The sequence below is a fragment of the Lasioglossum baleicum genome, chromosome 16 (genome assembly GCF_051020765.1).
Source record: "Lasioglossum baleicum chromosome 16, iyLasBale1, whole genome shotgun sequence".
Classification (NCBI taxonomy): domain Eukaryota; kingdom Metazoa; phylum Arthropoda; class Insecta; order Hymenoptera; family Halictidae; genus Lasioglossum; species Lasioglossum baleicum.
Window position 1 is genome coordinate 8,399,059 of NC_134944.1, and position 24,521 is coordinate 8,423,579.

Below are 24,521 nucleotides of genomic sequence, written 5' to 3' on the forward strand. Positions count from 1 at the left end.
AAGGGTGGAGAGCTGAGAGCTGCGACGCCGATAAAAATGCACGGCTGGGATCGCGCGCGGAGTGATCGTCGCAGGCATCATTATTCCGCTTATCGCGCCCATCGATAATATTCTTATAAATCCCAATCTGCCGAATCCATTCCGCAACTGTCGTCCCCCTATCGCTTCTAGTTCCGCAGAAATTACATTCTTTTTTAAAACGCTATGTCGCGTTTCCGACGTTCGGAATTTTCTACCTCAACTACGAAAGCCTATTAAAACGTGAAGCTAACCAAAATGTTGCACAGTAAAGTCGCGTTTACTGTCCGGGATTTTGCATCTACTGTTTGTATACTGTTATTTGGAAACTGCACTTTACCGTCCAACCACTGTTCATTTTTGTTTAGAAGTTTAGTTACACTACGGTAACTTTTCTGCCACCCGTTCTTTAAATTTACGCAAAATCTATCACACACTTCTTCGATACACCCCTTTTCATCAGCACTACTGTCTTTTAAATTAAAATAGTGCACTATTTTATACACGAGCACTTGTTTTAGCAACGTTCACCTCACTGCGCCAAACATGAAACAGCTCCGCGCAGGAAATTTCAGCAGGCGCCACTGAAATGTAAAAAACACAGAAGGTTGACACGGGCCGGCGATAATTTTGTTGTACGATGGTTCTTATTATTTGTAATTATGACAAAGGATCGCAAAGCTCTTTTTGTGGCTCTACCTAAAGGTAAAGCAACTTGCTAAGACGGAAAATATAATGTCTTACGAATAATGATAAAGAACTCAATTATTTACGTAGACATTATTGGATTTTCTGTGAAATATATAAGTAGATACCTTTCTTAGAATTATCCATATCCAATAAGGTAAAATCGGCACGTGAAAAATCGAAGGCAATGTTCTTTCGGAACGCTTGAAACACGACTGGCTCGTGCAATGGTTTGACACCCGCAAAAGCTCATTTTCCACCTGCTTCGAAAGCATTTCATAACACTTCTTTGAGTAATGATTATCATTGACCCTTACCAACCGTTTCATTTAGGTCGGCCAATGCCAACGCCATGCTCAGCGCCATCTGTCGCGCTCTGATTGGTCCATGTTTTTCGCTAATAACTCCTCAACAGAGCCGCGGAGAACATTTTCGCAAGTGAACAAGTTTCTTCAAATCATCTTAGTAGAACACACTATGGACACCTTGTATATTTCCTGGACATCGGAAACGTTTATTTGGATATTGTTTTAAGAGGAAAAGAACTCTTTCTGAAAATGAACAACGTACGAGACAGAATCTAAGTGAACCACTTGAAAGAGCAGGCTTCCTCCTCGAGGGAGCCGTCGAGAAAAGTTGAAAAGCGGATTTCGCTTTCGACTGAGGGAATAAAATAGTTGAAAGAGCAGTCGGTGTATCGTGCTATTCTACTTCTCGAAAATTGTCTTCCATTTCATTCGCGGAACGTGAACACATCGAGGAATTTCTTTGGAATCGTTCAATTAAATATTCGAGCGATACACGCCGGATCCGCGAGGAAAGCACAATTCCCCGATCAAACGGTTCATGAATTTGATTCAAACGTCCCGGAAAAGTTTCGTCCCCGCGTTATCAATTTCGTGCCTTCTTTGAACTCCGCAACAGCCGAGCGATGATTCAATTTTTTCGCAGAATTCACCGGAACAAAGTTAAAAATCCGCTCATGCTTCACGGGAACACGCGATAGCGTTTTGTGCGATGCTTGTTTGCGCGATCGTGAAAACAGCCATGGAAAAAGGGTAGAGAGAGAGGGAGTGGGAAAGAGATCCAGCGGAAACAGAGAGATTGGGGCGGACGCCGAGGTCGGGGCAGAAGTAAAACGATGCAATTGTCATCGTAGAAATAACGAAACGAGTGCGCACGATTCCATCAATCCTTTGTGCGCTGTTTCCGCCCCCCGAACTGAGTTAACCGCACGTAATTTACGAGAGAATCCCTCCGGGATAGTCTCCAAATTTTTCCCCAATTTTCACGATTTTCTAAAAGCCTGAACACAATTTTCTAAGGCTCTAAATACCTTGCGATTTGTCAAGACTCTCGACTTCACAGGATTCCGCAAGGACCTAAATTTTCCAGGATTGTTAGAGCACTGAACATTCCAGGATTTCCCGAGGTACTAAATTTCCCATGATTTTACAAGGTCCTAAATTTTCCAGAATTGCTGAGGCACTGTACATTCCAAGATTTCCCAAGGTACTAAATTTCCCATGATTTACCAAGGCCCTAAATTGCTCTCAATTTTCCGAGGCTACAAATACCCCGCGATTTCTCAAGACACTCGACTTCACAGGATTCCGCAAGGTCCTAAATTTTCCAGGATTGTTAAGGCACTGAACATTCCAAGATTTCTCAAACTACTAAATTTCCCATGATTATCCAAGGTCCTAAGTTTTACAGGATTGTTAAGGCACTGAACATTCCAAGATTTCCCAAGCTACTAAATTTCCCATGATTATCCAAGGTCCTAAGTTTTACAGGATTATTAAGGCACTAAACATTCCAAGACTTCCCAAACTACTAAATTTCCCATGATTATCCAAGGTCCTAAGTTTTCCAGAATTGTTAAGGCACTGGACATTCCAAGATTTCCCAAGGTACTAAATTTCCCATGATTTTCCAAGGTCCTACATTTTCCAGAATTGCTAAGGCACTGGACATTCCAATATTTCCCAAGTTACTAAATTTCTCATGATTTTACAAGGTCCTAAATTTTCCAGAATTGTTAAGGCACTGTACATTCCAAGATTTCCCAAGGTACTAAATTTCCCATGATTTTCCAAGGTCCTACGTTTTACAGGATTGTTAAGGCACTAAACATTCCAAGATTTCCCAAACTACTAAATTTCCCATGATTATCCAAGGTCCTACATTTTCCAGAATTGCTAAGGCACTGGACATTCCAAGATTTCCCAAGGTACTAAATTTCTCATGATTTTACAAGGTCCTAAATTTTCCAGAATTGTTAAGGCACTAAACATTCCAAGATTTCCCAAACTACTACATTTCCCATGATTATCCAAGGTCCTAAGTTTTCCAGAATTGTTAAGGCACTGGACATTCCAAGATTTCCCAAGGTACTAAATTTCCCATGATTTTCCAAGGTCCTACATTTTCCAGAATTGCTAAGGCACTGGACATTCCAATATTTCCCAAGTTACTAAATTTCTCATGATTTTACAAGGTCCTAAATTTTCCAGAATTGTTAAGGCACTGTACATTCCAAGATTTTCCAAGGTACTAAATTTCCCATCAATTTCCAAGGTCCTAAATTGCTCTCAATTTTCCGAGGCTACAAATACCCTGCGATTTTCAAGGTTCTCGACCCCATAGGTTTCCGCAAGGTCCTAAATTTTCCAGGATTGTTAACGCACTGAACATTCCAAGACTTCTCAAGGTACTAAATTTCCTATGAATTTTCGAGGTCCTAAATTTTCCAGGATTACTAAGGCACCGAACATTCTAAGATTTCCCATGGTACTACAAGGTACTTTCCACGATTTCTCCAGATCCAAAATTTTCCACGATTTCTCCAGATCCAAAATTTTCCACGATTTTCCCCAGGTCCAAAATTTTCCGCAAAGTTCTTCACTTTTCTCCACGAAAGCGCAGTCTTTCTTAATGTAGAATCCATTCGATCATCGTGTCATAGCAGTGATATATTCGCGGTCGGCGAGCGAGTCGATTCGCGTCTTTTTCGGCACGCGAGTGTGGATTTATCGGTGAGCCAAACAACAACAAAAAAAAAAAAAGGGAACACAGCATAAATCCAGCGGAAAAGTTAATAGTAACGGGTTCTGTCATTTGCGCGGAGAAACCCTATGAAAAGTGTATTTATCGTGTCCTCTCGTCGCAATTCCGGACAATACGTTTCGCGGCGTTTAATGCACACGCGTACGTGTTCACGCACGCACACGCTCATGGTGCACGGCACGGCCAATTCCATAAATATTCTGGTGAGGGGCCCCGTGCAACTCGCAGCCAGCCAGTGCTGCTCACTGTTATCCATAAATAAATTGCGCTCGTTCCGTTGATCCTGGCTAATTAATCGTCGGCTTCTGTTCTAACGCGATCCCGGCTCGATACATATTTCCAACTGAGTAATTAGGTACCTTCATTTCCACGGGAGCCTGTCGCGTGGTGCAACAACACCGGGGCGCGGCCATAAACTTTCAAATTTTCTGTCGGCCCCCGGGATTCAATTAAACGCCACCGATCGAGCCGGTGGTGGTTGGTTCTCCGCCACTGCCGCTACGCCGCGCCTCGCCGTTCCTGGTACAGAGAGAAATTCCAGACACGTTTCAGCGAAATCGCGGGCTCCTCTCGCGCTGAGAACTTCATTTATATTTCGAGCCGATTTATTTATCGGTGGGGGAGAGGACGTTCTTATTCGGAGGGCTCGCGGAAAACTCTAACTCTATGACCTCGAAGGATTTTCAGGACTGTGAAACACTTGAAGAACTCGAGGGACCTTTCAGAACTTGAGGGTATTCTAGGAGAAGTTGAAGGGACTTTAAGAGTTTAGGGCGAATTATAGGGGCTCAAGGGAATACTGAGAACTAGAGGGACGTCTGAGCACTTGAGGGGGCTTTAAGACCTCAAGGCGAATTTTGAGGGATTTAAGGGAACACTCTAAGAACACAAGGGAGCTCTGAGAACTCGAGGGAGTTTAGAAATTTAAGGGGCTCTAACAACTTGAGGCAAATTAGGGGGTTTCAAGGGGAACTCTAAGAACTTAAGGAAAATTAGGGGGTATCAAAGGGAACTCTAAGATCTTAAGGCAAATTAGAGGGTTACAAGGGAACTCTAACAACTTAAGGCAAATTGGGGGGTTTCAAGGAAACTCTAAGAACTTAAGGCAAATTAGGGGGTTTCAAAGGAACTGTAAGAACTAAAGGAAAATTAGGGGTATCAAAGAGAACTCTAAGATCTTAAGGCAAATTAGAGGGTTACAAGGGAACTCTAACAACTTAAGGCAAATTAGGCGGTTTCAAAGGGAACACTAAGAACTCAAAAGACGTCTGAGCACTTGAACGGGCTTTAAGACCTCAAGGCGAATTAGAGGGATTCAAGGGAACACTCTAGGAACTCAAGGAAGCTCTGAGAAGTCGAGGGAGTCTAGAAATTTAAAAGGCTCTAACAACTTGAGGCAAATTAGGGGGTTTCAAGGGGAACTCTAAGAACTTAAGGGAAATTGGGGGGTTTCAAGGAAACTCTAAGAACTTAAGCCAAATTAGGGGGTTTCAAGGGAACTTTGAGAACTTAAGGCAAATTAGAGGGCTACAAGGGAACTCTAACAACTTAAGGCAAATTAGGCGGTTTCAAAGGGAACTCTAAGAACTTGAGGCGAATTAGAGGGATTCAAGAGAACACTCTAGGAACTCAAGGGAGCTCTGAGAACTCGAGGGACTCTAGAAATTTAAGGGGCTCTAAGAAATTAAGGCAAATTCGAGGGATCTCGAAGAACTGAAGGGATCTCGAAGAACTGATGGGATCTCGAAGAACTGAAGGGACCTCTGGTAATTCGAGACTCTAGGAATTTAAGTGTAAAGATTTTTTTAACATAAAATTTAAGTGTTGACAACCTGGGAATCAAAGTGTAGAAAGTAGTGAGGCTCGATGTGCTGTCGTCCAAGAAGGATTAGCATTGTCTACATGGCACCATCGGAGAACAAGTGTTAATAACAAAATATTGTCTCGTCATGCCTGATATTTTTGGAAGAACGATGGATTCGAGAGTACTTTGTGGAGTTCGAAGAGCTCGAGCAGCGTTCGATTTCCGACAGAGCCGTGTTTCCGATCGAACGTCGGTCGCTCGTCGCCGGATAAGAGCCTGGGAGGACATTAATTTCAGTTTGTAGAGCAGAGGTTCGCGGTGGCGTTGAAGAATCGCGCTCGCGGCGGCATTGTGGATTGTAGCGTGTCGCGAAATGTTTGCCGACGCGCGTACACCGGGGGAGAACGGGCACATAATGGAGCTTGCGAGCTTATTGCTTCGAAATCGGAAGTAACGCTCTCTCCCATAAAGAGACAGAGAACGAGAGAGCCAGAGAGAGAGAGCGAGGGAGAGAGAGGGTACAAAGCGAGGCTGGAGGATGGCAGCCTCGGGCGGGAACACCGCCGACATTCCATTTTCTTTGCCGAGAAATCGAACGCTCTCGCTCGACCTCTCGCTCTGCAGCCTCTCCGTCAAATCGTTTGCACAGACGCACACTTTTCGCGACAAACAAAACTAATCTGAGACACAACACCGCTGCCGCGCCGCAATGCCTAGCGACTCGATCCGAAACCTCTATCGATCCTCGCTGGAATAGATCGACCGCGAATACTTGTCGCAAGAAACTCCGCGATTTTATTTCGACCCTTTCTTCGAGGGGATTTCTCGAAGAGCGGGAACTCGAAAAAGGCTTCCAACTACGTATACATAGTGTTCACGTCGTTACTACCGTTTTTTCTTCGAGAACTATTGTGATTCGAACAAAATTAAAGAGGAAATCGTTATACTATCATTTGCAAGCAATATGATGGGGTCAATGTTTTAAAAATGAGCTTCACTTCAAGGTCACCTTGACCTACAATTTTTTAAAATCGAAATGTATGTATTTTTTATATTCATATTGCGAGTACAAATAGTAGAGATGTAATGTTTATACTGTAGAAATATTAATTGAGTTGATTTCATTTTTTAATCACTTCTGTACAATGCACAAGGTTTATCAGAGCCTGATAGACTTACAAAATAAATAGAACGTAACAATTTTAGGGTTAGCTTAGTTCTTCGCGGAAAAAACGTCGAAAAAATCGGTTTTTATTTTTTTATTAACAACGGGGCGCACCAAACCAAAAAATCTGAAAAAATTCATGAACAATACTTATAACAATATACTGCTACTGTAAAAATATAAACGTTGTCACTCTAGAACTTCCATGTGAAATCTGCATTTTTTCGATTTTTTTTGAGATTTTGATTTTTCACAAGCAGGATTTCCATTTTAAAAATCTGAAACCAATTGCAAAGTATGTATTCGGGGTTTCGACATGTGTCGGATTTTTTTCAGAATTTTTAGACGTCGTTAACCAGGGAAAATAGGCCAAAAACTGATTTTTTCGATTTTACCCCATAACTACCCTCCCGATCGAGGTAAAGGGTTGAAATTTTGCACAGTATGTTTTTTTCTTCGTGCTCTATCGAATGGCACATCGTCGATAAAATTCGGTTCAAGGGCATTTTTGACTATCTTATCCGGCTTTAAAGGTTTGTATCCATATGTTTAATAGATTATTTTTTTTTAAATGTGGTTGCATTACTTTCCGGACAGACCCTGCATGACACGCCGATCTTCAAGGTCATACAAGGTCACAAACGGAAGAATTGTCGTGATCACCCTGTATATTACGCGATTGGAGTTGAAACAGTTGTTAAATCGCGACGACGAAGTGTCCAGACTCCAGCTGAAAGATGTCCGACTCGAAAAATGCAAATAACGCGACAATGGCAAGGCAATTTTTCTATCCAGTAAAGGGTTAACGTTCTACTTTAAAAATCTGGAACACTGTGCAGTAGAGTTGCTGTCGAATCGATTCCCGGAATCGACGAAGCGGCACGGATCCGATTCGATCCGATTCGATCCGATCCGAGGAAACTGTCGGTTCGCATTATTGTCTTCCATCGCGTTCCAGCCAGCAACCGACTACGCAAAGTTTCCGGAAACGAGTGATCCGACGTCCGAAAAGTTCCAGCGATTCGCTTCCGGCCCGATGCAGATCGAAACTGCACGCTCGAGCGATCGTACGATCCTCGCGAAATTTTACGTTTCTCTTTGTAACTGTCTCGTTTCTTCTTCCGGGAAGAAAACTAATTGGTACATGGTTTCGCCGAGAATCCATCTTTGCGATATTGAATTCCGCTTCGAAATCGACGATGTATATTTTCCGATATTTTTGAAAGTTATGGGTGGGCCATTTCAGATTTGGAATTTGAATCGGCTATAAAAAACGAACTAATGAATATTTCTTCAAAGTTACGAGTTTATTAGAAAGATTGAACCTTTCCATTTAGGAATGGAAGACAACATCATTCAAATGACTGCCACGGCTAGCCTTACAATACCCCATTCGATCAGTCCAATTTTTCAGTACATTTTCGATTGTTTGGGCCTCTATTTCGTCAATGGCAACTTCGATTTCATGTTTCAAGTCGTCAATCGTCGCTGGATGGTTAGCGTAACACTTGTTCTTAACGGCTCTCCACAAAAAAAAAAGTCCAACGGAATCAAATCGCAGCTTCGAGGTGGCCAATTGACATCAGCATTTCGGCTGATCATGCGATTTTCGAAAACAGTGCGCAATAGATCGATTGTTACGTTGGCTGTGTGGCACGTCGCGCCGTCCTGTTGAAACCAAATGTCGTCTATGTCATCCTCGTCAATTTTGCGAAACAAAAAATCGCTTAGCATGGCGCGGTACCGATCGCCATTCACTGTAAACGGCGTTTCCTTGCTCATTCTCGAAGAAAAATGGCCCAATAATGCTGCCAGACCAAAATCCGCACCAGACAGTCACTCGTTGTGGATGCATTGGTTTCTCCACGATGACGTGTGGATTTTCTGAGCCCGAGATACGACAATTTTGCTTATTGACGTATCCTCCGAGGTGGAAATGAGCTTCATCTGAAATGATGATTTTTCGGTAAAAATGCTCATCTTCGATCAAACGGTCTTCGGCCCATTGAGCAAACCGAAAACGCATCGGATGGTCCATGCGGCTTCAGCTCTTGCGCTAATTGAACTTTGTACGCATTCATGCCGAGATCTTTATGCAAAATTCTTCTCAAAGAAGTGCGTGAAATGTTCAATTCTTGAGAACGATGACGAGTTGATGTTGATGGTTGTTCACGCACACTCTGAGCAACAGCAGCAGTGTTTTCGGTTGAGCGCATTCGACGAGTACGTACACGGGTTGTTTTATCCAACAACGATCCAGTTTCACGAACTCGCTTCACAAATTGATCCACAAACTGTGTTTTTGGCACATCCTTTTTGTCAAATTTATTCGTAGATTTCTTACAGTTTGAGTAGAGGACTCACCACTTTGGAAATAAGTTTTTAATATTTCCCAACTTTGTGTGTGCGTGTGTGTGTTCAAGCTAAAAACGATTACCCATTTCATAAATGTCAAACATAAAACTAACTTTCTGTCAAAGGAGGTATTTTTCGCGATCGCACTATTTTGAAAGAATGGTAATTATTTTTCTCGGCGCACAGGTTCGATCAATTTCTACACTAAATGAATATAGCTTGAGGGGCATGAAACGTTATAGTCCGAGTTCGAACCATATAACGCTTCCGATTCGGGTTTGAATCAGCAAGATGCCAAATGCTATTTTTATTGGAGGAAAACAAAGGTGGACTAAACTGACACCAATTAGTATATTAAGAACTTTCCTCATGACATTTGTTGTCTAAGGCAGGGTCCGCTAGATAGCCTTACTGATGAGTCCTCTAGCGGGCCTGGGACGAAACACTCCACCTTTGTTTTCCTCCAATAAAAATAGCATTTGGCATCTTGCTGATTCAAACCCGAATCGGAAGCGTTATATGGTTCGAACTCGGACTATAACGTTTCATGCCCCTCAAGCTATATTCATTTAGTGTAGAAATTGATCGAACCTGTGCGCCGAGAAAAATAATTACCATTCTAACTTTCTGTCACATCGGAAATGTCATCAAACCTTCCAACCTCAAAATAACCTATAGTTCCAATTCCAAACGTTAGATGGCCCACCCTATACGAAGCTAGAATGTTGAGCTACTGTGTCAAGGTCCGGGGTGAATTCCGCTCGGAAAACAACCGCAGAAATTTTCCCATCGTTTCCCTCGGTTTTCCTGGGACCAGGGCGACACAGAGAGAGTTTGCCGCGTCTCTCAATTTGATTCGGCCGGGCCGGAAGCTCTCGGCTCCTCCTTAATTCACGCGCGTACGGGCCGCCTTTAATTCCAGCCTCCGAACCGGCGCGCCGCAAACGGTCCAACTTTTAATTAGACGCGTAATGGATCTCTCGACCACCGATCCAGGACCTAACCCCAACCGGTTTGAGTTCGCGATACAGAACTGCCCACTCGAATTTAACCCGAATCCCGTAAACCAAGTCAATCACTATTTTTTTTAACAGTCTTGAAAAAGGAAGGAATGAAAAATATCCTTTCAAAGTTTAGGGAGACCTGAGTTCGGTCCATCTTGAATTATTGCGGTGACATGGCTTCGATCGTACTTTAAAAATTTTATTTTTTTAACCCTTTGCAATCGAAACTGTTTTAACTTGAAAATTGAACATTTCTTCCGATCTAAAATAATTTTATTGTATATTATAATAAAACAATACTTAAATTCGTAGCAATTGATTCGTACACAGCGGACCTGTATGCAAAATAAAAATTTTCTACCTGAATTGCAACAATCTGGAGTGAAATAGACATTTACTATCTTTCGTAATATGTTTAACAAGTTGAAAACAATATAACAGTGTTTTAAAATTTCTCTAATGTTTTAAATTGATACCAACATATTTAATAAATGGAGATCGAGATAGATTTTATATGTATACAAGTTTATTTGATATTTAAATATAAATTATTTAAATTCTTGGATTATTGCGGTGTCATGGCTTCGATCGTACTTCTAAAATTTTATTTTTTTAACCCTTTGCAATCGAAACTGTTTTAACTTGAAAATTGAACATTTCTTCCGATCTAAAATAATTTTATTGTATTATAATAAAACACACACACACACAATACTTAAATTCGTAGCAATTGATTCGTACACAGCGGACCTGCATGCAAAATAAAAATTTTCTACCTGAATTGCAACAATCTGTAGTGAAATAGACATTTATTATCTTTCGTAATATGTTTAACAAGTTGAAAACAATATAACAGTGTTTTAAAATTTCTCTAATGTTTTAAATTGATACTAACATATTTAATAAATGGAGATCGAGATAGATTTTATATGTATACAAGTTTATTTGATATTTAAATATAAATTATTTAAATTCTTGGATTATTGCGGTATCGTGGCTTCGATCGTACTTTAAAAATTTTATTTTTTTAACCCTTTGCAGTCGAAACTGTTTTAACTTGAAAATTGAACATTTCTTCCGATCTAAAATAATTTTATTGTATATTATAATAAAACAATACTTAAATTCGTAGCAATTGATTCGTATACAGCGGACCTGTATGCAAAATAAAAATTTTCTACCTGAATTGCAACAATCCGGAGTGAAATAGACATTTATTATCTTTCGTAATATGTTTAACAAGTTGAAAACAATATAACAGTGTTTTAAAATTTCTCTAATGTTTTAAATTGATACCAGCATATTTAATAAATGGAGATCGAGATAGATTTTACATATAATTTTATTTTATATTTAAATATAAATTATTTACATTTATTTTATACATAAAATGATTTTATTTCTACCTTTAATGAAGAATGTTTTTTTTCGAATCCTGAGATTATACAAATATGAAAAATTGACAATTCCGTTTGCCTCGCCGACGAGAATAAATTCTCATTGAACTGCACAAATTGATTCAGGGCAAAATATATATTTTCACGTGTTTCAATTTCATTGGGTAAAAATACCTTAGTAAAACAGTTCGAGAAGCGCGTTTCGAGGAAATCCTCCGGTCTCGTGAAGGTTTAGGGAGCCCGTTCGAAGGATTAGGGAGCAGGGTCGAGCCCGAAGGAAAGGGTTTTCGATCGCAGGAGGTCCCGGCTAGCTGGTACGGGCTGATCGATTAAAGAATTAACGAGCTGGGCGCATTAATTCAGCGGCGTAGCAGGTTCGAGAGGCCGGGCCCATTAGCCTCGTAAATTATCCGTCTATCTTACCGTAGATTATACACGGTGACCTCGGCCATAGGACGGCAATAGGATATCGATTGAAGCGTATATTACGCGACTGACAATTACAGCGCGGCGGCAAGCACAATGCGTCTAAAATGATCGAGAGAGAGAGAGAGTGAGAGAGAGAGACTTCTCCCGTCCCTATTTCGTCGCGAAATAGAGATACACCCGGGGGATGGATTCCCTCGTGCCGCGCGGTTTCACGGATTGAATGATCGACGATGCTAATGCCGAAGATGCTGGATAACGCGAACAGAGTCCGCGGGTTCCCGACGACGATAACCCATCGGCGATAACCACCGAACGATCATACGCCGCCCGAGGACGGTATTCGATGCAAGAAGTCGAGATTCTATTAGGTTGTTGCATATCGCCGCCTGAATGTAAGAACCAGGTAACTTGAAATTTGGACATTTTGAGTTATCTATGTACTTCGTAGTAAAGAAGAAATCAAGTAGAATTTAATGTAAAAACTGCGTAACCTTGATAGGTGATCTATCAAAGTAATCTACGACATCTAATGAGCAGTGTTCAAAGTAGATAAAAAATTAAATACAGATTTCTGTTTATGTTAACACTTTATCTACCGGAAGCCTATTAATAGGATCTTCAATCATTGTGCTGTACCGAAAGAAAGCATAGATCTTTTCATTGCAATCTTAAATGAAACTATTAGATGACGTTATTGAGGGCGACTTGTTGGTTCACAATGAAAATTGCTGTTGCTATTGGTGGTTCCATGAAAATTATGCGATAATAGCCGGTCGGTAATGTGTTAAGTTGAGTAACTTACTGAAGTAAGTTAAGTTAAGAATTGTAAGTTATCTAGTTCTTACATTCAGGCGGCGATATGCAACAACCTAATATTATCCCGATCTATGATCCATGTTCCGCAGTAATAATTAGTATACCGCGGGTCTTTATGCAAACTCGACGTTTTTTCTACCGGAAGCCTATTAATAGGATGTTCAATCATTGTGCTGTACCGAAAGAAAGCATAGATCTTTTCATTGCAATCTTAAATGAAACTATTAGATGACGTTATTGAGGGCGACTTGTTAGCTCACAATGAAAATTGCTGTTGCTATTGATGGTTCCATGAAAATTATGCGATAATCGCCGGTCGGTAATGTGTTAAGTTAAGTAACTTACTGCAGTAAGTTAAGTTAAGAATTGTAAGTTACCTAGTTCTTACATTCAGGCGGCGATATGCAACAACCTAATATTATCCCGATCTATGATCCATGTTCCGCAGTAATAATTAGTAGATCGCGGATCTTTATGCAAACTCGACGTTTTTTCCACCGCAAGTGCAACAAACTCGAACGAAATTGAGTTTCTTTCATAGCAGACTCAATACATATGTCGAAAAGAACGCAACAATACTGACATAACAATAGTAATAACTAGACTGCGGATCTTTATGCAAAATAAAAATTGTCTGCATCGATTACAAGCCAAACGAACCAAATAAAAGATTCGTTCTTCTTTTAATTATCTTGTTCAGCTGAAACTAATACACCGATGTCCTTAAATTTTTTTCATATGGCCACTACTTTAAATTGTACGTTTCTATTTTTGTCATAAATGAATAAAATCCGCAGTCTAGTAATAACGTAAAAATGTGACACAGAGAGTTTTCCCGAAATAAGTTATTCTGTGCTGTTACATTCTAGATAGCCCGTAGCTTGGTGAGTTTTATTGTTTTAATGCGAAAAACATAACTGGAAAACCTAAGATGTAGAAAAATAACTGTTTACCTTCCCTATCCCAGTTCGTTAAATATATTTTCACCGTTCCCAATTTCTTTTACTCGCTTTTGTCGTAAACGAGACAAAGCCGCAATCTAGTAACCAGAGTTGGGCAAAAATTTTATGTGAATAATAATTTCGAATGAAATGTGTTTTTTCCAAGTGGGTTTCAAACCTACTTTATTCGAAATTTTTATTTAAATAGAATTTTTGCCCAACTCTGCTAATAACTAGATGCAATAGTCAGGTTGCTGTTATTATACATAGTTTATGATCGGATATTAAAAACAGTCTAGTTGTGCGAGTCTTTCAGACGTCTCCGCGCGTCAAGGGGTTACAGAAACGTACCTAGCAACAGACGGAAAAGAAATAAAGAATTCCACGGTATCCAGAAACACAGAGAACGAGTGAATTTTCATCCCTCGGAACGCGCGAGGGTTAAATATTAATGTCCGCCTTAGCACTTCCCTGCTGATCCTATTTGATCCCAGTCTCAATTCCCACAGAGTAGAATTCTGCGATACCCTCCAGCGACTACGAGTTATATTCTTGTAAACCACTGGGGATTATGCTCCCCCGCCATGCACTTCTGCGAACGTATTTTTTCTTGAATTTCTTTGTCTCATGATTCTTAATCTCGTACCGATTGTTCCGCTTTCCGAATGTGATAGTTTATAATATACAGTGAGTCACCTAACCTAGTTTTATACGTTTTCTTCTGTCCGTGACCTTGAATGACCTTGAGTAATTACTTGAGTAATAAAGGAACTATCATAGTAGATGTTTACAAAAGGGTGGTTCCATTTTGTTGGATTATCAACAAGTTACAAAAATGAATCAACGATCTCGGAGTCGTATTCTTAAACAGAGATTACGAAGTATCGATGGAACGTTCTCAGAAGTATACTTTCTTACAAGTGCCGAACTGTGGGGGGAGGGGGGGGGGCTAACCTAAACAGTTTGGAGATACGAAGGGACTCTGGTTTCCTTTCCGGGGGTCCCAAAGATTCTTTCCTTCTTAAAAGTCAGTCGAAGCTAAGACATCTCATGGTAAAGAGCTTCCTTCCGCGCCGTGAAATAAAGGCTGACTTTTACTTTAAAAGTACCAGTGTTCATTCATTTACACCCATATCCAATACATTTTAAAAAATAAAGGTGACCTTGACATTGTCCTCAGGACATTTAATATACCTTTGAAAACAACAGAGATATTTGAGGTGATAACGTTAGGTGACTCTGTGGCTGTAAACCGAGCAACACGCAAATTTAATAAACAACTTTTATAATAGCCCTACACGAATGAAGTTCCGGTTGATTAAGCTTCGTGGAACAGAAACCGCCGAGACTCCGGCGAGTAAACTGTGTTGAAAACGTCTTGAGATGTTTAGCTTGCGTGGCACGTAGCATGGCCGCGAGACTGCCAGTCTGTGTATCACAGTGTTTATTAAAAACGAGGAATGGCGGTGCATATTCGAAGTCTTAATAGAATGAACGATGCTCTTGCGAGGTTTACGCTGTAAGTTTCATCTTAATAATCGAAGTCTGCGCCCCTAGTAGAATTTTATATCGGTACACGATGCTATAATACTTCTTGGCTGACTTCATGTCGAGTCTCACTACTGTTTACACCTCGATTCCCACGATTTAAGTCCGACCTTAAAAGTCGAGGTCTGATTATACGTTGACCTGTATCGCTTGGGCGAGTCTAATATAGGTACACGATGCTCATCCTTCTTGAGTGACTTCTCGTCGAGTCTCACTACTTCCTACACATTGATTCCTAGGCTGTATGGTCGGTTTTAAGAGTCGGAGTCTGAGTGTTCGTTGACTTGTGCTACTGGCACGATTTTATATAGGTTCCTACCACATATTTCCGCACCGAATATTTTCCTAATGCTGATACAGGTTGCTAATCCCTCTTGGATGACAATATATTAAGTTATACTACTTGTTCGTTTAATTTCAAAGCTTTAAGTTCGTTTTTACCAGTCGCAATCTGAGTATTCGTTGACTGGTACTACTGGGACGATATTACATCAATTCGTACGACTCACTTTCGCATAGAAAATTCTTGAAAAATTGTTTGTTACTGCCAATCCTTCTTGGATGACAACACATTAAGTTGTACTACTTGTTCGATCAATTCCAAAGCTATTAGTCAGATTTTTAAATCCAATTCTGAGTGTTCGTCGACTTGTACTACTGGGACGATTTTATATAGGTTCCTGCCACATATTTCCGCACCGAATATTTTTCTAATGCTGATACAGGTTGCTAATCCCTCTTGGATGACAATATATTAAGTTATACTACTTGTTCGTTTAATTTCAAAGCTTTAAGTTCGTTTTTACCAGTCGCAATCTGAGTATTCGTTGACTTGTACTACTGGGACGATATTACATCAATTCGTGCTACTTACTTTCGCATAGAAAATTCTTGAATAATTAATTGTTACTGCTAATCCGTCTTGGATGACAGCACATTAAGTTGTACTACTTGTTCGATCAATTCCAAAGCTATTAGTCAGATTTTTAAATCCAATTCTGAGTGTTCGTCGACTTGTACTACTGGAACGCTATTACATCGATTCTCCTACTTAAATCCACACAGAAAATTCTTGAAAAATTTAATACACGATTCCAGTCCCCCTTGGATGACAATATATTAAATTGCACTACTTGTTCGTTTAATTCCAAAGCTGTAAGGTCGATTTTAAGAGTCTACCTCTGAGTATCCGTTGACCTGTACTACTGGTACTATATAACATCGATGCTACTACTTAAATTCGCACAGAAAATTCTTGAAAAAATTGATGCACGATTCCAGTCCATCTTGGATGACAGTACATTAAATTGCACTACATGTTCGTTCAATTCCGAAGCTGTAAGGTCAATTTTAAGAGTCGACGTCTGAGTATCCGTTGACCTGTACTACTGGTACGATATTACATCCATTCGTACCACTTAAATTCGCACAGAAAATTCTTGAAAAAATTGATGCATGATTCCAGTCCATCTTGGATGACAATATATTAAATTGCACTACGTGTTCGTTCAATTCCAAAGCTGTAAGGTCAATTTTAAGAGTCGACGTCTGAGTATTCGTTGACCTGTACTACTGGTACGATATTACATCCATTCGTACTATTTAAATTCGCACCGAAAATTCTTGAAAAAATTGATGCACGATGCCAATTCTTCATGGATGACAGCACATGAAATTGCACTACTTGTTCGTTTAATTTCAAAGTTGTAAGGTCGATTTTAAGAATCGACGCGTGAGTATTCGTTGACCTGTACTACTGGTACGATATTACATCCATTCGTACTACTTAAATTCGCACAGAAAATTCTTGAAAAAATTGATGCACGATCCAGTCCCTCTTGGATGGCATTATATTAAGTTGTACTACTTGTTCATTTAATTCCAAAGCTGTAAATTCTATTTTAACTGTTCCTCCTCCGGGAACCTCACAGTTCCCGCAAGTCCAGAAGCATCCAAAGTCCGTTTTAATTAACTCGGAGGATTTATTTACGTTTCAGGTGAACTGTGCCGCCCGCTGAACTGCAAGAAGAAGGAGGTATGCCTGTTGGAGGACTCTTTCACGGCGGTGTGCGTGTCGAAGAAGGAGCTGCACAAATCAGGGTGAGCATCTCGATCCTCCGAGAGCGTTTCTAGATCCTCTGGATCAGTCTTTTCCCCGGGGGAAACAAGGAGTGTCGCGTTCCGATCTACGCCGAGCCAGACGCGTGATTAACGGCGATATTATCCGCGAAACGCTATTAAACCGGCGAGAACAGAGTCGGGTAGTCAGAGATCATTGATTTCCCGTGCTTATTGCCAGTTAACCGTGATTGCAGCTTTCCATGTGGCGCGAGACGCGTTCACGCGCCCCTGGAATCTATCTTGAACCGTCTGCGTTGAATATTGAACGGTCTTCGGGCTGAGAAATTAATGCGTTCCCGTCGGCTGCGACGGCACAATTTCAATTCCGAACGCAGGACAATTTTTCCGCAGACGTCGTTCTTCTTCCATCCGCTTCGGAGGCGGGCTGAAAATGTTTGATCCACGCGGTCGCGCGCGCGCCGATTGAAGTAGAAACAATTTTCCTCGATCCTTTGGCTGCCTCCACCGCGTAATTCCATTCCTGCGAGTACAATCTCGAATCCGAACGCAGGGAAATCTTTTCCCCGACGTTCGCAGGCTGCTCCGTAGTCGATTAAGGATGGAAATGTTTGACCTATGCCGCGGGAGTCGAAGTAGAAATAATGTTATTCGCGCGGCCTTTTGATTGCGCCAGTGCGTGGTGACTCTCCGGTGAGTTGCATTTGAAATTCGAACATTTTTAATATCTCATCGACGACCCACAGCGGTTCGGATCGAAGAAGTTCGTGTCATTTAGCTAAAAAGTCAACTTTCTCATATCCACTTCTAACTTTGTATTGCTTCCTAAACGCGATGAACCTCGAAAATGAAAAAATTAATGCAGTTTACCAAGAATTGTAATTAGAACGAATACTTAAAGGTAGACATTTAGAGATAGTACTTTTTTTCACCAAGATAATTGCTTCTCTTCTTCGAGGTGCCCTGATCTCACACCACTTAATATTTCTTATTTTCTTTTGGTTTACGATGAAGTGCACTCTTTCGTGTTACAAAATTAACATCGACATGACAAGGAATATCTAGAGAACCCTGAAAATGCTTGTTTTAAGAACAAATTTGATCATTTTCAGCATTCTTTTCCGTATACAATTATGCAAGAATATTGTCGAACCTCCCCCTACTTTGCAAGTTATCATCGTTCAAAGCTGTCAATGTTACTTCGCGACGAGTTTTGGTTGCGTGAAACAGGCTCGTATGACTGATCAAATGTCTGCCGAATACAATCGTTTTTGCAATAACATTGTAAGAGATTAATAGAGTAAAGTAATATATATGTAAATTAACTTCGACAATCACACTTTTATTTAAAAAACTATAACGAAACAAATGATGAGAGTTTCTTAGCGAAAACTCTTTGAGATTATTGTTAACATCCGACCGGTACATGTCACAATTAAGATTAACATGTAAAAGAAATCCTAAAAAATATTTACTTATCTCTAGGTAAGAATTACTATTTTCTAAATACTTTTGGTGAAGATTTCATCGCGATGTTTTTAATAGTTCAAAAGTTATAACAAAACGACACCGACTTCTTCGATCCGGACCACCGTGCGACGCAAGGAATCGATGCAGAAAGAATTGTGTGTTTCGGCGATCCGATTCCTGGAGACTCGAAGCTGCTAATTCGATAAAATTTATGGAAGGGAAATCCGGTCTCTCTGGACCTGGAAATAGCCGGACACCGGAAGCTCGTCGATCACCCGGAGCTCGGCCGCCGCCGAGTATAGATCCCTGGATCAACCGGGTCATAGATTAAAACCGCGAAAGTATTGAATCCGAGGGAAAACACGAGGTTTTCGGAGACACTCGACGCTCGACACGCCGGTTATCAGTTTCACGATAATCCCGCAATCTTCCAGCGAATTGTAACTCGAATGAGAAATTTTTCTCTCCCCCTTTTCAGATCTGTTTCTCTCTCCGCCTCTTTCTCGCTCTGCCGTGATCACGGATCGTAATTCCAGCCGCGAAACGCACGATAATCCCGGGAACCTTTGCTCAGCTGATATCCGGGCCAGAATTTCTCGCGAAATTATCGTTTCCACCGAGATACGATGATCTCGATCGGTTTTAATCCGGATCCCACGCGGCCACGCCCCTTTCAACTCGAAAGAATTTCACACGGAAACGCAGGATCGCTGTAATCCTGCGAAACTCGAGCCGCGGACGCCTTCTATCGAACGTTCGTGCTCTCGTTTTCCTTCTAGAATGGAATTTGTCTTCGGGAAACGCCGATCCCCCTCGCCCGACGTTGCAGATCCAGTCTTACAACTTGCTAGTTCGATCGTGAGACTGTAAATTTCATTTTCAGAGAGCCGGAGATGCTTACACGCTCACCTGTACTACCAGCACGATTTTATGTCGGCTCATTCCACTTATTTCTGCAGCGAACATTTTCTAAATACATGACGACAGTATATTCAGTTGCACTACCTGCTCGTTCAGCTCCGGAGATGTAAGCTCGATTTCAAGAGTCGACGTCTGAGTGTTTGTTGACTTGTGCTACTGGGACGAATTTATATATGCTCCTACCACATTTTTCCGCAGCGAATATTTTCCTAAACGCTGATACACGATGCTAATTCCTCTTGGATGACAATATATTCAGTTTTACTACTTGTTCGTTCAATTCGGAAGCTGCAAGTTCGTTTTTACCAGTTGATGTCTGAGTATTCGTTGGCTTGTAATACTGGGACGATATTACATTAATTCATGAAATTCTTGAAAAAATTTATACGCGATGCTAATCTCTTTTGGATGACAATATATTCATTTTACTACTTGTTCGTCCAATTCCAAAGCTCCAAGTTCGTTTTTACCAGTTGATGTCTGAGTATTCCTCGACTTGTTCTACTGGGACGATATTACATCAATTGGTACTACTTACTTTCGCATAGAAAATTCTTGAAAAAATTCATACGCGATGCTAATCCATCTTGGATGACGATATATTCAGTTCTACTACTTGTTCCTCCAATTCCAAAGCTCTAAGTTCGTTTTTACCGGTCGAAGTTTGAGTATTCGTTGAACTGTACTACTGGTACGATGTAACAGCGATTCTACTACTTACATTCGCATAGACAATTCTTGAAAAAAATATTTGTGCAATGCTAATTTGTTTTCAGTGACAATATATTAAGTTGCACTAAACGTTCAATCAATTCCGAGGCTGTAACGTCGATTTCAAGAGTCAAAGCCTGAGTTTTCTTTGACTTGTAGTACTGGGACGATATTATGTCACTTCGTACTACTTACCCTCGCATAGAAATTTTTTCAAAAAATTAATGCTCGACGCCAATCCCTCCTGGATAACAGTACATTAAATTGCACTACTTGTTCGTTAATTCCGAAGCTGTAAGTTCGATTTTAAGAGTCAATGTCTGAGTGTTCGTCGACTTGTACTACTGGTACGATATTACATCGATTCGTACTACTTACTTTCGCATAGAAAATGTTTCAAAAAATTAATTCTCGTTGCCAATTCCTCTTGGATGACAGCACTCTTGGTTGCACCACTTGTTCGTTCAGTTTCAAAGCTATTAGTCAGATTTTATGAATCGCCGTCTGGGTATTCGTCGACTTGTACTACTGTGACAATATTACATCAATTCGTACTACTTACCCTCGCATAGAAATTTTTTCAAAAAATTAATGCTCGACGGCAATCCCTCTTGGATAACATTACATTAAATTGCACTATTTGCTCGTTCAATTCCAAAGCTGTAAATTCAATTTTAATAGTCGGCGTCTGAGTATTTGTTGATTTGTACTACTGGAACAATATTACATCAATTCGTACTACTTACCCTCGCATAGAAATTTTTTCAAAAAATTAATGCTCGACGGCAATCCCTCTTGGATAACATTACATTAAATTGCACTACTTGCTCGTTCAATTCCAAAGCTGTAAGTTCGATTTTATGAGTCGAGGTCTGAGTGTTCGTTGACTTGTACTACTGGTACGATATTACATCGATTCGTACTACTTACTTTCGCATAGAAAATGTTTCAAAAAATTAATGCTCGACGCCAGTCCCTCTTGGATAACATTACATAAAATTGCACTACTTGTTCGTTCAATTCCAAAGCTGTAAGTTCGATTTTAAGAGTCGAGGTCTGAGTGTTCGTCGACTTGTACTACTGGTACGATATTACATCGATTCGTACTACTTACCCTCGCATAGAAATTTTTTCAAAAAATTAATGCTCGACGGCAATCCCTCTTGGATATGTTACGGATGACGAACAGGTGTTCAATATCATCTCTGGCAGGAACCGTCCTAGATAAACGAACAGAGTTTTTCCCTAGATAAATCTACATAATTGTTTAGGTTAGTTTAGGGCCCAAACGTACGCACGACCAACTGGTCGTTGACAAAATACGAATGTTCACTTGAAGGGTACTGACAAGTACCACCCGTCATTGCAGGGCTATATAAGCCCTTACATTTCTACTCTCGTGGGCTAGTACTGTCGTAATCACGAATAGTGTCGCGTCGTGCTGCATCTCGGAAGTCAACTACCAGTGAGATCGGACGTTCGTTCCTTTTGAATCAAAGTTTAACCGTACAGATTCCGCGAGTTCGGTCTAAAATCTGTTAGGCAGTGACAAGGTTGCTCCGAGTCCCCCGCATTGCCAGTGCGTCAACACCGTGCGTCTTAGCTTAGGTAATATCACCTTTCAATTTCTTTTCTATTCTAAATTCAGTTCATTCGCGACACAAGTACACTTGTAGAACGAAACTCTATAGTAAGAATATATTTGTCTTCTTTAATAATTAACTCAAATTCATTAAACCCATAATTATCGTCCAATATCCTAACCAAGTAATTGAACGTCCCCACATGATACAATCTTACCGCTCGGATTGTATCAATTAAATTATACTAGTTACGAGGCTTACTAATTATCCTAGCAATTCCCTGATTAACCATCAGGTTCTTTCGCGACATTCCAATTGTCCGAACAGAGATTTATCCAACCTAGCGGCTCCCCAGTTTTGCATTGGGTTCGTCCGCATCCTAACAGCTCCCTGATTTCGCATCAGGTTCGTCTGTGCTATTATACAACCTCCTAGCAGCTCCCCGGTTTTGCATCGGGTTCGTCTGCGTTTGACTCCATTCCTAGAGGCTCCCTGACTTCGCGTCAGGTTCGTCCTCGCTGTCAATAATCCTAGCGGCTCCCCAATTTCGCATTGGGTTCGTCCGCGTTCCTTAACTAACAAATTTATATCATATTCCTAGGGTAATAACCCTTCGCCGGCCACTCGTGCTGCTCGCGGCCCTGGCTCGTAACAGAACTGGTGACAGCGGTGGGATAGTTCAATTATTTTAGGATCACTTTAATTTTGGGTTTACTACGTTAAATTACTCGTACCTGAGTATTGACAATATACTAGTTTTCGCTAGTTACGTCTCAATATTATTAGCAATATACTAGTTTTCGCTAGTCACGCTTTTATACCAATAATATACTAGTTTTCCTAGTTAAAAGGTTTCGATAATATACTAGTTTTCTCTAGTTACATTCTTTAAAAATGCCGAATTCAGCTGCAAATATTTCTTTCGTTGACATAATGAACTTGACGGTTTCGCTTGCAAATTCTATGTCGCTGTTGACGCAAAAGACATGCTTACAGAATGTTACTTCGACAATTCCGACCTTTAACGGGGAAGACCCCTCTTTGATTCGTTTCGCGCAAACTTTAGAGGACGGGTTAACTTTGATTCCGGAGGGTACGGAAACCGAGTATCTGGCAATTGTTCTTACTAAGCTCGTCGGGCCAGCACGTAGATGCACATTAGAGCACAAGTTTACTACCGTAAAAGCGTTAATTCAACATTTGAAGAAACGGTTCGCTCCCGGCAAGAGCCTATCATATTATCAAGTGGAAATCGCGAAACTACATATTCGCGAAGGAGAAAGCCTACGACAATACATCGATAGGACAAGCCACTTGGTCTACTGTACGCGCGGAGCCATGAGGGAAAAATACGAGGCACATGCTGAAGAATTTATCAAATTGATGGAAAAGGACGTCATTGAAAACTTCATCGATGGATTACCGGATCGGATTTCCCTGAAGGTGTCGGCTATCTTGAAGGATATAAAAAATCTGGAGGATGCTTACGACTCCGTGCTACAGATAGATAAAAGATTAAGAAATCGACGACAGTCGCCTCGGAGTGAATCACCATCAAGGTGGTCCCGCCGAGATTCATATGACCAGGACTCTCGCTACCGCGATCGTGAAGTGTCATATCCCTTATCTCCAAGCAAATATGACCGACACAGGGATCAACGCACGAGACCATCTGGTTTTGAGGAGGAAAGAGAAGGACGAGCGTCTGCCTGGACCTTGCGTCACAGGAGCCCCTCCGGTTCCCCCTCCAACCGTTCGGATTCGTCAATTGTGAGAGACGGAGAGAAACGGTATACAATTTTAAAAAATTCCGATAGGAATCGCATGTCAAAATCGTATTGTTGGCATTGCGGAACATCCGGACACGATGGAAAATTCTGCAAGAATCGACCGCGTAGTCCGCGATTCCAAAGAGATTCGCGAGATTCGTCCGTGGAATCGAACAAATCTTTAAACTTCGATCGCGCTCACCGTACAGGCGACACGATGAGCGAAAACAAAGAAGTTCGCCAAAGAACTGTCCGCTTCGAGGAAAAACCCTCATCAAGGAAGCTCCAGCACCACGAATCAAAATCAAAATCCCAGAACTGGAATCAGGCACGGGAGAATTTCTAATTGATGGTGGAGCATCCGTAAATTTAGTCGTTCTTGACGTTTTAGGAGAAGGAGCAGAAATTGTTTCACGCGAAGAAATTGAAATAACTGGTCTTACTACAAATCCAATTCGCACTCTAGGAACTACGATACTTCACATACACGAAGCTCCTGCGTTTTTCTACGTAGTGAAGCGCCTTGCAATAGAAGCAGATGGACTTATAGGAAGCCCATTTTTAAAACAGGAAGAAGCAGAAATTTCTTATTACCATGGGACACTGGTATTAAAAAATAAGCCCATCAGGCCTATTCGATTTTCAAATTACCAGCAGGACTCAGATGTACGGACCAAACATCGCATCGATGCCCGAACATCTCAACAGATTGCCATAAGAATAGCTAATCCAAGGATAAAAGAAGGCTATTTACC

General features: G+C 40.9%; 1 protein-coding gene across 2 annotated transcripts in view; it reads left to right on the plus strand.

Moving 5' to 3' along the window:
* The window catches only part of Cow (Proteoglycan Cow), a 258,438-nt gene that overhangs the window by 138,402 nt on the left and 95,515 nt on the right, over window positions 1-24,521 (plus strand). For both annotated transcript variants that reach the window (XM_076440902.1, XM_076440903.1), the window contains one exon: window positions 17,231-17,333. In XM_076440902.1, coding sequence (XP_076297017.1) covers window positions 17,231-17,333 — 103 coding nt within the window. The remainder of the gene's footprint in view (window positions 1-17,230; window positions 17,334-24,521) is intronic.